Consider the following 14006-nt stretch of genomic DNA (forward strand, 5'->3'; position numbering starts at 1 on the left):
TGGACATCCTTGAGCTGCAGAAAATGTCTCCAGCAGTTTGCCCCCCTGCGTTCGTCACAGGCCGTGCAAGTGGCACAATTCGCTGGTGCTCACGAAAAAACTTGCGATAAAGACACGTGACAGAACAACAACCGCTCTAGCGCCTTCGCAATGCGACACGTTCGAACAGACGCCTGCTGATACGGTTAGAAAATCCTTGACAGACTTTAACTACTCCTTTCGTTCACAAATGGCTGCACACTGGAACGTCGCCAAAAATAAGAAGAACTACAACGCTGATGTTAGGTGTGACGTGTTTTGACAGCTGGCACTTGTAAGTAATGGTTTCCACCTGTTCCCATAAAGTACCTTCAACATGTGGCTCGTGAACAGGATGAAGCAGCTAAGTCCAAATGCCTTGTTTTGCACAGAAACATAAAAACAACGTAAATGTGTGGACTCATTATTCTTCCACGAGTTTTCTGTTGTAATGCAAGGACGAACGCCCCATGGGCCACAGAGCGGGGAAATTAAAAAAAAAAAAAGCAACTAACTCCATGCAGCAGTCCTTCCCGCCTTCTATGGCATCAAAAGGGAAATCACCGCCATCACCGGAGCCCGTCCCCCGTTACCACCTTGACCCAGATGTATCCAATCCACGCCCTCCAGCCATCCATATTAATATTATCCTTGGCCTTCTAAGAGGTCTTTTCCACTCAGGATTTCCGTTTGTTAGCGTCCAGCAACCGAATGAACAAGGCACGAGCACAACGAGTAGTCTTCCAGGACAACTTGACCCTACACTACACAGGATGAACAGAATTCAGTCTTCTGTTTTGCCCGGATTCCAAACCGAGACCTTCAATTACCATGGACCCTTCAGTCCGTGACCACCATGATTCAGCATCTTTCAGGGCACAGTCACCACACAATATCACTCTCAGTAGAGATCTACGCAATTGGTGTCGATAAAAAGGGTCGGGGCGTCTTTTATCATTCCTTAGCACAGGGGCACTCGCGAGGCCTCTTCTTGTTCACATAACCAAATAAATGAAAATCCTAGTCAGATGTCACAATGGTTCACTTAATGTTGCAGACTTCGGTACAAGCCTCGCTAAAAAATTCGCATGAGCCAAGAACTTCCGAACGACTTCTATATTCCATGGTGCTCAAATTCTTGCACCGCTTTGGCATTGAAATCAGCTCGACTAACCACGAACCTAGTCTCTCTATTCCAGATCCACATCTGACCTTGGTTAAAGTCGTGCTTAACTCGCATATCTGCTTCCAGTCTAAGATCATGTTCCGCCTTGGAAGCTCCGTAATGCACACCATCAAAGCACATGGCGGTCCGCTCACAAGGTGAAAAGCACATCGCATGCAACTGGCAGTTTGTGCATTCAATCTCCCCATCTTGGATGAGACAGAGCGCTGCCTAGGACCAACATGGTTTTCACGTCTTCAGAAGGAATCTTCGGGGCCTCAGTCTGAAATTGCTAGCAAGGAGCTAAAAATTCTGATTCTTTACAACTCTCAGAATTATAACTTGGCTCTCCAGAAAGAATTTAAGAAGATAGTTATGATGTTTTTCCTTGCACTGTGTGGTCTGTTGACCCCTGACTATTAATTAATTGTGTACTGATTAAGCTGCAGTTTCTTAAATGACGCTGCTTCTAGCAAGCTACATTTCTGCTTTCAGGAAATATTACGATGAACCTAACAATCGAAAGTGGGCTGGACCCTTCTTGCTGCAGGTTTCACGCAAAAGAAGGGTAAGAAACAGGTGCACTTTGTCTCCATACACAGCATTAACAGACTCGTTCTTGGGGTTCCAAAGAATGTACTTCCTTCTTCAGGAGGGTTCTGTAAGCAACTGGCTTAAGTTCAGGTATCAATACTATAGACGCCAATTCGCCGACATTTGCAAAACTTGGTGTAAATAACATGCCTTTGGAAATATTCGCAGCTCGTTACATTTAACATGATGTCATCAACAACATTACATGACAACTACAGAAACTACTGAGGTGAGTTAACACCAGAGCCATTCAATGTAGCGTAAAGACGTGTGCGTGTTGGGGTGAGTGACGGCGGGCAGAACTACAACCGACATAATAAATCATTGTAGCTTGACACAATATATTTATATGGTTACATGTTACACACACGTTTACTAAATTATCAACTGGCGCTAGAACTTGGAAGTTACGAGAACCAACGAAGTCCTTCTTTCTGTCACTTGCTCATACTGACTTAGCTCAGCTTAATATTACATTTTATCATCCCTTCTATTCTTTCTCAGGGGCTGGCTCTGGACTGGACGACCAGGGATCAGACAGGCTCTGGGGCCCACCCAGCCTCCCGTCTAATGGGTACAGTGCGGCCGGGGCGTGACGCTGACCACTCACCCGTCTAGTGCAGAGTTTGAGAATGAGTAGGAGCTATACAGCAGGACAGCTTCACTTCATACATAGTAAGACCTTCAGTCTAGAACCTGTGAGCTGCTATTACCATTCACGTTATTTACAGCAAAATTAAGCCACTTACTAAAATATAAGAAAAAGTTCTGAGCCATTCCTTATAATAAGCAAGATGAAATAAAGTTTAGGTATTAACGGTATTATAGAACGTGGAATAACTTAAAATTAAGTCGCACTGAATCACGCATGAAAATTCCATTGCAATTCACAATATGTGCCATGCAAACGAGTGTTCACATACGCGCACTGTACAGACGTAAGGAACTACTCCAATGTGATGACTTCCACACTGTCGCCAACCGTACTGCCATGTTTTTCATTCATCTTCTGTTCTTTCTGCTTGACTGCACTGGGTCCCCCAATCCTTTTTGATCCTTGACTTCCAGTCGATAATTTTCTGCCTATTTCTGTTATTGAAACGGAGTCCTTAAATTTCTTGGCACTCGATCGGAAACAATCTCCTCCGCCTGAGCCCTGTCTCCCTTGCTGCCCGCCACTGAAGTTTCCATCTGAAGTGCCTTGCTGCTTGGCGGTGATCGTTATTGAAGAAGGAATTGTGACGGGTAAGTCTAGTGTTGGTGGTTTTGCGATCACTTCCAACTCAGAGCTTTGCTGATGAAGACGACTCAACATGCAAATGCTAGAAGCCGCTGAATTGGAGGGCGTGACCGTAATCTCGTGCCCAATTTTCCGCAATGGTATGGGGCTCCTGCAGCCTTTAGTTCCACTCTGGTTCTTATAAATGCTAGAAGGACTCAAATCTTTATTTTCAGGACTTTTATTTTTGGTAACAGCCGATTCACTAATTTCACTTCTTTGCACAAATGGATTTGAGGTTTTTGGAGTGGTTTGAGTGTCTTTATAAATGGAGAGGTCTTGTCCAATTCCACTGTTTGCACTTCTCGGTACAGCGATCATCTGCGTCTGACCGCTCTTAATGGAAGGACCAGTAGCTGAAGTAGTTGACAGTTTACAACCACTGCTCTGATTTCTCGGCCCCAGGGCAGCCGCCATCCTCGAAGCGATGTCACGACTACAGTCCGACCTGCCTGGCATCTTGGAACCACCACTATGACTATGTTTGAAAGGAGGTGTTATATTCATTACATCTTTAGACACGCCTGTCTGATCCTCAATTTCATTTCCTTGCGACGGAGATACGGCACATTTACGAAAGTTCATGAGCTTCGAAGTTGATGGTTTTGTTGATGCTGTAGCACTGACAGGTGTGGAGGTGACTTGACTGATGGACACTCCTGCTGTCAGCATTCCTTCACCGCCTTTGAGTAGGGAAATATATGGATTAGGATTAGAAGGCTTTTGTGGCTGGGGACTGAACAAAACCTGATCTTTAGGGGGTGTATATGGTGAAGCAGTCACTTTCAAAGGTAACTGAGCTACAGACGTAGACACCTGGGAACTTGCCTTGGAGACGGAAAGCGAAACATTGGAAACAGAAGAACGGTTGCTAGCAGACTTCGCTAATGCCTGTGAAGCTTGGAGTTTCTGCTGGAGAGAAGGCATTAACTGATTGTTCTTACTGTGGCGGTATTTTGTTGTTAACGGCGATGTTGAAGGGCTGGAATTGCAAGGAACCAATGACTGAGCAGGTGGCAGAGGAGTTATGGATATACTAGTTGGAAGAGAAGTAGAAGGCTTCTGTGTACACTGTGGATTGGCAAGAGCCGAGATTCCTTTATTTCCTACAGAACTGCTTTCATGAGACTTGACTGCTTCAGACTCTTTCTGTCGCTGACTTGAAGGAATACTTGGAATTACAGATGGAGCGACACTGCCTGTACTGGTTGAAAAGTGACGGAGAAATTCTGCTTGGTAACCGCCGATATGAGCGTGTAAATTCAAAAAATTAAGAGCAGCAACTTGTTGGTCTAACATGGCAGGTGCTTTTGATTGGACAGCCGCAGTGATGAGAGACGGATCCGAGAAGAGTGTGTGAAAGGGATAATATGGCAAAGTTGGTGTTGACATATTTTGAGGTATTATGGGTCCAAACTGCTGAGGGGGCACCTTTTGTATGCTGCAACGAGAACTTGAATACTGCGATTTTGAACTGTGTGGCGCGATGGTTCCGCTGACGTGGACGTTCAGAGGTCGACCGCGAGATCGAGGCAGTGACTGAGTAGACGAATAATTTGAGGAAACTGCTGGTTTCACTATCGGTGTTACTGTCTTTCGTTGCTGATGTGTAGTCACGTTGGTACTGGCCCCCGTAACAGTTGGCGGCGTGGCGGTGACAGGCTGAGGGAAAGAAGGAACGGTCTCACACAACTCTATACAGACAAAACAATTGAACACTGCGATGGCATAAAAAGAGTTCTGAAGTGAGAGCTTAACAAGGCATACCAGTGGGACAGTGTTTTAGACTGTGCTGCCATATGAGGGGAACTGGATTTTGCCTAATGAACTTGTCAGCACAAGCACAATCAGCAACCATGATGGAATTCACCAGTAAATTAATGTGTGTATGCCACGGAAACGTATTTTAGAATGAAATCTATGGTGCACATGCAAAGACATGTAAGACGTAAACATAATATTTTGAGAAATGGAAGAATTGTGAAGCAAGATACAATACTAGCCCTCAATGTCATATGATATTTAATTTTTACTCGGTCCTGGAGATGGAGGAATTTTAAAAATTACAGCTTCAAAATGCAAAATTTCATTCAAACAGCAATAAGTTAGCAAGATATGAAAAACCATGGTCTCTTAGGCATGTATGTAGCGCCAGTCTGAAATCATGGATTTGTCACCTTGACAAATGAAACAGAGCCACTTTCTGAAAAGCTGTGGCATCCAAAGCATTAGCTATGTTACACTATCACCCCAGAATCCTTCAAACTTAGTATTTAAAATAGTTCTGTGAATGTTTTAAATGACAGTCCACCTGGCTCACGGTTGTAGGCACTGGGGCTGTGACAGGGGCATGAGCTGCAGCCCGACTGGCAATGATCTCTTGCTGGCTGAAACGTATCACCTGATCCAACACTGCCGTCTCTACCTACAAAGCACCAGACGAACACCAACATAAATTACTCACTATTGAAACAAATGACGGTACACATGAAATTTCACTGAAAGGAATCCAGTCATAAGAAACTGCACTTGCATGAAGAACGCATAATAAGGGAGTAGCCAGAATGATATTCTGCATACAGAATTATTCAGAAATTTAAAGGAAAGAAGAGATAAAAGGCTTATGAAATATAAATGCATTTTTGCAGAACAAACCTTTGCGTGTTGTTTATATGCTTCAGACAGCAGTGATGCAAAAACCGATTCCTTCTGTGGAAGATACCTTTGGACACGCTGGTATGCTCGGTACATTTCCACTACCAGCCCGCTTGTTATGGGTCCCTCACGAAGTTTTGCTCGTAGAGCCTGCAGTGCCAGGGTCAATGCCTGACGACACAATTGCTCCCTTTCAGAATCACGAAGGTACTTCCTGTAAAGATTAAGTAGGACAGGAAGAAAATAGATTTGTACTTATAAAAGCTTCATGTTTCTACAGCAGTAATTTTCAAGCTAAAATTCAGTCAGGAAGATTGCAACAAAGGAAAAGGGATGCCTCCGGGCAGATAGCACTGAGCAGAATGACATGAGGGACCACAAAATTGTGGTGACAGAATATTAAATGTTTGTATTTTGAGACCTACATGCCACCCACTATTTAACACACTGCACACACTGTCAGGACATTTATTAATTAACCTCCAGGCTTAAAGTGTTAATTTACTTTACATCCTTCTGCGTGATAGGGTAGTACTGTATGTCCAGTAATTGCTTTCTACACAATTTAAAACACTTGTTGTAAAATCAGTGACAATTCAAACTCATACAAATATTCAGTAAGATCATGGAGATTGGTTTCTGCGCATAAAAACACACGCATGCCCATCAAAAGCAGAATGAAATAAGCTGAAAATTTCCAGAACATGCAACTGTAACAAGCGCTAATAATAAACTAACTTGTCAGCTTCTGGAGTGCGCCTCAGCTGCAGACAGAGCTCCAGTAACATCCTGTGATCTCGAATCTCCCTCAACACTTCCATGAGCAGCAGAACGCAACGGCTCATGTGAGAGGCAAAACTTCCTGGGCGGTCGATCTCAGACACTGGTATGCGCCATACGCCCTGTTCCATGATAAATTTTTTTGTAACACTAACAGACAGCCAAATAATGCAGACACATTCAGAGGAAAATTACTTTCGGTCAGGTTTAATAATTTATATAATTAATTACAATTTGAGGGTACAAGAGGCAGTGACTCGTCTCACACAGCGTCCCATACCAGAACACCAGCTGCACCGTTCCTACCGATGTGGCTCTGGTGACCAAGACACAGTATTATAACCATTACAACAACTTTGGAGGAAATGCAAAATGTCTCTCTTGATACAGCGAACTCCCAATTATCCGTGCACAACTTCCTTTACACATAAATGTAGACATGTGTGAACTAGAATTTGACATCATTCCATGCCATACTGCCTGGTTTAGGGAGGGGGCATTTGGTTTTGGGACAGTCTGCAGAAGATATGGTTTTTGGTGTTTTACGGTCAGTTTCCATGGTGTGGTTCGGAGGCTGTAAAAAAATAAGTTACTTCGTGAAGGTCTGTGAATGCACCAAACAAAATATTTTGGATTATTTGTGCACCGTCTCCCCAACAACAGCCTGGATAATCAGGAGTTTACTGCGTGTGCATCTGTTGCCAAGCCTGTCCATTTTCAATAATTCCGACACCCAAAGTGCAGAATTTCCAGAATCATCCGCAACTGAAATTTGGTAAGTCTACTACAATTATGCAGACAAATTATAAAGCAGAAGATGAAACATTTTAATAAACAATTCCATTTATATTTTCTTTTCAAAAAACCTAAATAGGCTGAACATTCAATCATAAACATGTGCGATCCTGCAAGACTATGTGGGAATGGCTCAAAATTTTCACAACGATTTCACCCCCTGAACTGTACAATAAAGTATAAAACAAGCAAACAAACAAACAAACTATTATCACTATAAAAAAGACACTTGTGCCATATGCGCATGGCACCAGTTTGTTTGTTTGCTTATTTTATATTCTAATACACTACACGGTATGCAAAGTTTTAAAAAAATGTACAATTATCTTCAATTTAATAAGCAGTGGAGCTTCAACAATTACTCACAACCTGATTAACAAATCAGGTTCAAGGCTCCTTTAATTTTCGATCACAAAACTGACAAGTACTAATAAGTAGAAATGGAACCATAATGATTGCTTCAAATAAAGTATTATGACAGAAGACAAGAATTCTTAACACTCGAAAGAAAACGCTTGACGCCAGGACAAGAGACATTTTCAGTTTTCAAGCATAAAGATAACAAGGAACCAGTATCATCAATATTCTTTGGTGCTTTGCAAAAAGGGGTCATGTCCATAGAAATTGCATTGTTCTTGGGCCATTCCTACTGAGAACCAATAAATTAATGATACTGGTTCCTTATAATAAGACTTTTTTTCCAATATGGAATGTACCGTAAAACGTGTGTAACTGACTCACATTAAAAAAGTTATTATTCTTTCTCTCTGCAAACAGACCCTGGAACCTGGCACTGGCAGGCCTTTCCTCCAAGGTCAGGCACTTGTACGTCCCCAGGAGGAGGTCCTGGCACTTGGATATATTGCGATGGAACTTGGAGTGGAAATAGAAGTGTGTCAGACGATACAAGGATTTGTAATGCTGAGGGAACCGCAAAACACATTCTTCTAAAGCAACCAGACAGTGTTTCGCCAGCTCGTAATGATCTGCGGTAACAGTGAAACATAACCTGATAGTGACAAATACGAGACATCGATAACACAACAAGAGTGTAAAGAACATGTCATGATTTAACAATTAAATAATCACCCAGAGGTCTTAAATAACAGATATAAACAACTAGTGAATGTGGTCAGCTCCAAAGTATTCACACTCTGGCTGTGCCATGTCTCGAACCACTGCTGGAAATCATTGTCTGAGAATCCCTTTGCCCTGAATCTCTTCCAGTGATTGAGAATTAAACCATTTAAAGATGTTTGGTTCCAGAAACAAGACAGAGAGATACAGGGCAAAATGAGCTGAGCATAGTGAACATTCTAACACTGGTATTTCTTTACTGGCGAAAAGTGGCTTTATAGGAAGTGATGAGTGGCTGGATACACCGTCAAGACGTGCCTGGCAAAAGATATGGTCATTTTACAGAAATGTGCTGCCACATAGCTTTAAAAATTTTAAGGTAGAATGCCCGGTTGACTGTTTCAGAGGAACATGTTCATAAGGTACGGCTAATCTGACATCAAGAGATCAGATCAGAATGGTTTTTACCTGTAACTGTAACATCTCAGCCTTTTGTGGAAAAACAAAAAATCTGAATTTCTGGTGCATTTTGTTGTGGGTCTCGCTTGAAAGGTCAGTTTTATGACCAGTTCCCATTTCCCCAGAAAGGTCAGGTTTTTCCAAAAGCGTTGATGACACATGACTGATAAACTGTAGGAACAGGGAATTAGCATCCAGATGTGGAAAACTGACTGAAATGGTGAGCAATGATTGTTGACCTGAGTGCTGAGAAGAAATGAACATCAACAGAGGAACCAGAGACATCGGTTTTGACCAAGGACCTGTGCTAAAATGGTGCAATAAAATCTCTGCAGAGAGCAAAAGTTGAAAAGAATTTACAATGAAGTTTCATTTTAAAGAACTATAACATGTGCCCAAGGTTTAAATTATGGCAGGCAGGTCAAAGTATCGTACATACCGTGATGAGTTCCGTGTTCGTCGTCTCCACCGTTCCCTCTCCTCTTATCTTCACCCTTGGTGCTCACTGTGATTCTGCTCTTTGCCTTGGTCGTGAGTGCAGCTGATCTGACTCTGGCCATTGTCTGAGGCGTCTGTTTTGCCTCTTCTGAGATGGCATCACTAACATTGTCAGAGTCGCTGTTTGACGAAGAATTGCTCGAGTCCTCGTTACTAGTTGAAGAATCATCTTCTGAATCGCTGCTGCTGGACGAGGAGTCTGCCGTCGAAGTTTCTGTGGTCGTAGTGGTGGTGGTGGTCGTGGTACTCTCCTGAGAACTGCGTCTATTTACAGACGCCTCTGTATTCGCATTTACCGCCTCCTCTCCTTCCGGTTGTCGTTCCAGCGACTTTGTTCTCTTACTGTCTGACTTGACACCATTCGCACCAGGAAGCTTCTCTCTTTTAACGTCTTTCCCCTCTTCTTCTTCATCTTCTTCATCATCTTCATCATCATATTCATCATCTCCATCTTCATGTTCATCATCATCACCATCCTCATCATTTCCATTTTCTCCACTAGTTTCCACTTTAGCATCAATTAATTGTGGACACTTATTACCATTTACTTCAACTTTTGTACTTTTAACATCTCTAACATCAGTAATTACATCTTCACATTCATCTTTAATTAGATTTGCTTTACTGTCAATGCTATCCATCTGATCTAGTTCATCATCAACTATTACTTCTTCAACAACAATTTCTTCCACAACTTCCATTGCTAAATCGATCGCATCCAACTTTTCCACTGCACCTTCCTCAGTGTGTAGACAGATCACTGATTCTTTACGATCGACCAGTTCCATCACTGGGTCCTTCTTAACTACAACACTGTCAACGTCTATCTTCAGCGGATCCACCTGCACATTTGCTTCATTTGGAAATTCAAAAGCTTTAGGCAGCGAGTCATCTAAAATGATTATTTCTGTACCATCATCTTTGTTCTTAACTGGATTTAAATTTATTATTTTATCTGGTGACTGGGACTGGTTCCTCCTGCTTTCTGTTTCTACAACTTTAGTTAAGATTTCTTCCATCACGTCAATAACATCCTCCATCATACATATATCCTACACAAAAAGAAAATAAATTAATTTTACCCTTATGTACCATAAGATTTATTCTTCTTTTGCATCTGACTGGTTACCCCGAGTTTCTATCCCACAAGAAAGTAAATGGTGCAAAGTACAATGTGCATGCTGTACATTCGATTGCATTATCATGAAACAAATTCCTGGCTGCCGTGCAGCTCACTTACCAGTGTTCTTTGTAACCATATTCTGTTTATTCCTGTGTCCCACTGCCTCAAATCCTACACTTGACCACCAATAAGAACACACGTAACTGTTGTTGTCAGTAACTTGCAAACGTTGTATTAAGAAGTAAAATATTACAACCTTTTGTGCTGCAGTGGCGTAACGCCGTCACGTCAATTGCCAGCTGACACTGGGTTACAAATTGTTAAAGAAGTTGCAATGAGGCATACTTAAATATGTGCTCACAGTTGTTACTATATTTAGTGCTTTATATTTAATAATAATCTAACCAAAGGCAAATCCAGACGTGCTTTCTTTGTAAATGGGACCTCTTCGAAAATATCCAAAGACACGGGCGGTCGTTTCTTCTTGTGATCCTCGTCACTCTCGTGTTTCCTAAAGCAAGTAAATACAGAATACGAAAGAAAATTATAAACCTGTTGAAACAACAGAGACATTTTAATAGAATACTTACAAATATGGAACTAAAGAAAATTCTCAGTTTATTACAAACAACTTCCTAGTTCCACAAACATTTAAAAAGCCCCCCACATAGTATTACAATAAAAATAAAGAAAATTGAAAATCATGTTTATTTCAGATAAAGAAATGTTAAAATTAGCAGCTACAATCAATAAACACAAGCAAATTTCCACAAATGAATCACTCTTTCGCTCACTCACTTTCTGTTGGAATCTATAATTTAAAAGACTCGACAACAGTTTCGGGTACTCTAACAAAATTAATTCACAAGGCTGTTGTATGCAACACACCTGCTGCAAGTTACTTTAATAAGCAATACGGTAGCTTATGACACAGAAACACGCTTACCCTTCTATTTCTCTCAAATTAGAAGCCATGAATGGTCCTGCGGCAGCATCCTTGAGCATTTTTTCAAACAGCGTCTTCAAATTGTCATCGAGCCTTCTGCCTTCATTCTGCTCCAAATATTTAAGTATGCAAGCGTGGATCCTATAGTAGACTTCTAAGGCTTCAACTGCCAAGTTCTGTGGATTACTGTAGCTTATCCTACGGGCATAACTAGCCTGCGTCTGATGAAGGTGTTCGCAAGCCTGCAATAAACGTCGCGTCTACATTCAACAGGCATACTCTTGTTCAGTTCACAGTTTGTTAATAAACCACTTTCTTATCAAGGGTTCTGGGCCTTTGTGCAATAAATTTAATCAGATCCAGGAAATAGAAACTTACATTTGGGCTGACAACATTTTTCCTAATCAGTACACCAGGATTATGATGCGCCTATGCCAGCTGACCTACGGGACTCGTGACCTTGCCGACAGGAAAGTTTCAGACCAGTCCAATCCTGCCTCCCTAGACAAATTGTCTGAGGGCATTTCCCACTTCGCGTCGTCTGTGGAGGAGTTTCATAGCCATCTCTGCAAGCCTTCCCAGGATCCCACTCACAAACCCAATTATCTTGATCATTTACCTCTGATTCTAACCGGGCTCTTATTTCACAACACCAAGAATAATTATAATCCATTAATAAAAACACCAAGGAAGCCTACTGCTCTTACCTTTGCAAAATGGCTAAGGAAAACTCTTGGATTGTGGTCTCTCTTCTCTGCCACTTTACCCAGCATATAGTGATGCAGCCAGCGCTCATCTTGTATTCCAGAATCCTCTCCTGCAGCATACCATATCTGTCAACATACACCAATCCTGATATTTTAGCCACAAAAATTATAGCTGATGTATAATCTATCACAGGACATATGACCGTCTAACAAAATAGCACGCCATTTCCGATGGACATGCGACTTCTCCCATTAAAGACAGGGCGAAGCATACCTAGTCTTTGAGCTGCCTTTCTGTATTATGACGACAAATCAAAGGGAATTATCAAATGGGTAAACACGTGGAGAGATAAGAAATAGATACAAAATTTTAGTCAGAAAACTTGAAAGGAAGAGACCACATGGAAGACAAAGGCTTGGATAAGGGATAATATTAAAATAGATTTTTAATAATTCCTTAGGAATGGACTGGTCAGGGGCCAGTCGTAGATACTTGGTCATCACGATAATGAACCTTCCGATCGCACGCAAGATGGGGAATTTCTTCATTACCCGACAGACTACGAGCTTCTTACGATAAACTCTGCTCTATGGAGTTAGTCATATGAGATAAATGGCCTACATCTGCAATTTTAAAAATAAAAACACTCAGAAGAGCGAAACAACAAACACAGATTCACTTGACCGCTGACCTTGCTGGCAGTGGTGAAACACTTCTCTGCTGTGTCCAACATCTTCTCCTTTCGATTCTCCAATATCTCAAACATCTCCAGGCTGAGGCTGTCTGTTTCCTGCAGACACACAGTGTTCAATGGTTTACAAAAATTACAATGCAATAATGAGAATGTTTTGTTAATTAAATGGCTTCCCTGATGATGTGAAATTGTAGGTGCAGATAATGGCTATGTCTTCTGTTCTGTCTGTCAAAGGTGACGCTGTGTTTCATCTCTGTGGAGAGTTTTGTTACAGCCAATCTCCAGTCTGGAGTCCCTAATGTGTTCCCAACTCCTGGTGGAGATATGAAGACCCATTTGGTCAAGTAAACCTTACTGCATTAGCAGAGGATCTTGTGCACGCCAATCTTTGAGTCTGGAGTCGTTTGCTTCGGTTCCACGGAGGACAGACAACTCCAAAATCAAGAACTGTCACACCTGCACCATCAGGGAAACCACTGAAATAAGAGAGCACCTTCAAAACTTCAACTGTAAAGATGTGTACAGACCGAGTAAAGACTCTTATCACCTTTCTAACCAGACCTACCGCTCAGACACCTTCATCAAGCAACTGCTAAGCCTCACCAGCAGTGACTGACTCAGCAGACCTAACGCACTTTCAACCACTGGGTCACTAAAACTCTTCCGCCTATTTTCCTACTCACATGGTTCCTAAAATGTTTCTCATTGACTCCTCTCCTACTTCATTCTGAATTGCCTTTCTGTACTGTGTTCTGCTACAGCAAATGTGTCTGGGCCAAGTCTGAATGGTAAATAAAACATTGATGGAAATCATTCCAACAAGATGGCTATAGCACATCACAGATAAACCAGAGAGAGAGAGAGAAGCAAGAGACTGGCATGGTCACAATATCTCATACGCATTCCACCTCTGGAGATATCAATAAGTTTCTCACCACAAACAACATCAAGACAACGCAGTGGCTGAACAAGAAGAGTATTAACATACTGGGACCACTGAAAGATGATCTTGGAGGTGCAAGGACTGACTTTGAAGAGCTCACCAACATACTCCAAGAAACCACAGCAGGGTTAGGTTAGGTTCACAAGAATGTTGAATAACATTCAGAAAGGCCATCTTGCTTCTGAAGAAAAAACTATGCATGTCAGAAGGTCAGAAAAATATCATATGAGTGCGTCACTCTAACTTGTTTTTGCAAGTTTTGAATCAGTGAG

The 14006-nt window shown here is 41.9% G+C and overlaps 2 protein-coding genes across 5 annotated transcripts in view; one reads left to right on the forward strand and one right to left on the reverse strand.

Moving 5' to 3' along the window:
* On the forward strand, window positions 1-2599 carry LOC147872012 (uncharacterized). 2 transcript variants are annotated; one of them, XM_087359393.1, is made up of 3 exons: window positions 1-1341; window positions 1679-1751; window positions 2282-2599. In XM_087359393.1, exons 1-3 carry the CDS (start codon window positions 1055-1057, stop codon window positions 2393-2395), a joined length of 474 nt encoding a protein of 157 aa, XP_087215519.1. In that variant the 5' UTR covers window positions 1-1054; the 3' UTR covers window positions 2396-2599. The 2 variants fall into 2 exon arrangements, with proteins under 2 accessions (XP_087215519.1, XP_087215520.1); XM_087359394.1 differs by having other exon boundaries at window positions 10-313.
* Window positions 2102-14006, reverse strand: part of LOC110837391 (calcineurin-binding protein cabin-1) — a 27069-nt gene continuing 15164 nt past the window's right edge. For all 3 annotated transcript variants that reach the window (XM_087359389.1, XM_087359388.1, XM_087359390.1), the window contains 10 exons: window positions 12789-12887; window positions 12097-12222; window positions 11390-11631; window positions 10849-10954; window positions 9262-10372; window positions 8028-8272; window positions 6450-6613; window positions 5712-5925; window positions 5368-5481; window positions 2102-4718 (listed from right to left, as the gene is read on the reverse strand). In XM_087359389.1, the coding sequence (XP_087215515.1) occupies window positions 2724-4718; window positions 5368-5481; window positions 5712-5925; window positions 6450-6613; window positions 8028-8272; window positions 9262-10372; window positions 10849-10954; window positions 11390-11631; window positions 12097-12222; window positions 12789-12887 (4416 nt within the window). In that variant the 3' untranslated portion in view covers window positions 2102-2723. The remainder of the gene's footprint in view (window positions 4719-5367; window positions 5482-5711; window positions 5926-6449; window positions 6614-8027; window positions 8273-9261; window positions 10373-10848; window positions 10955-11389; window positions 11632-12096; window positions 12223-12788; window positions 12888-14006) is intronic.

This window comes from Zootermopsis nevadensis, unplaced genomic scaffold (genome assembly GCF_977971745.1).
Source record: "Zootermopsis nevadensis isolate Lab colony 2312 unplaced genomic scaffold, Znev_1.0 Znev_ptg000031l, whole genome shotgun sequence".
In the NCBI taxonomy this organism is placed as follows: domain Eukaryota; kingdom Metazoa; phylum Arthropoda; class Insecta; order Blattodea; family Termopsidae; genus Zootermopsis; species Zootermopsis nevadensis.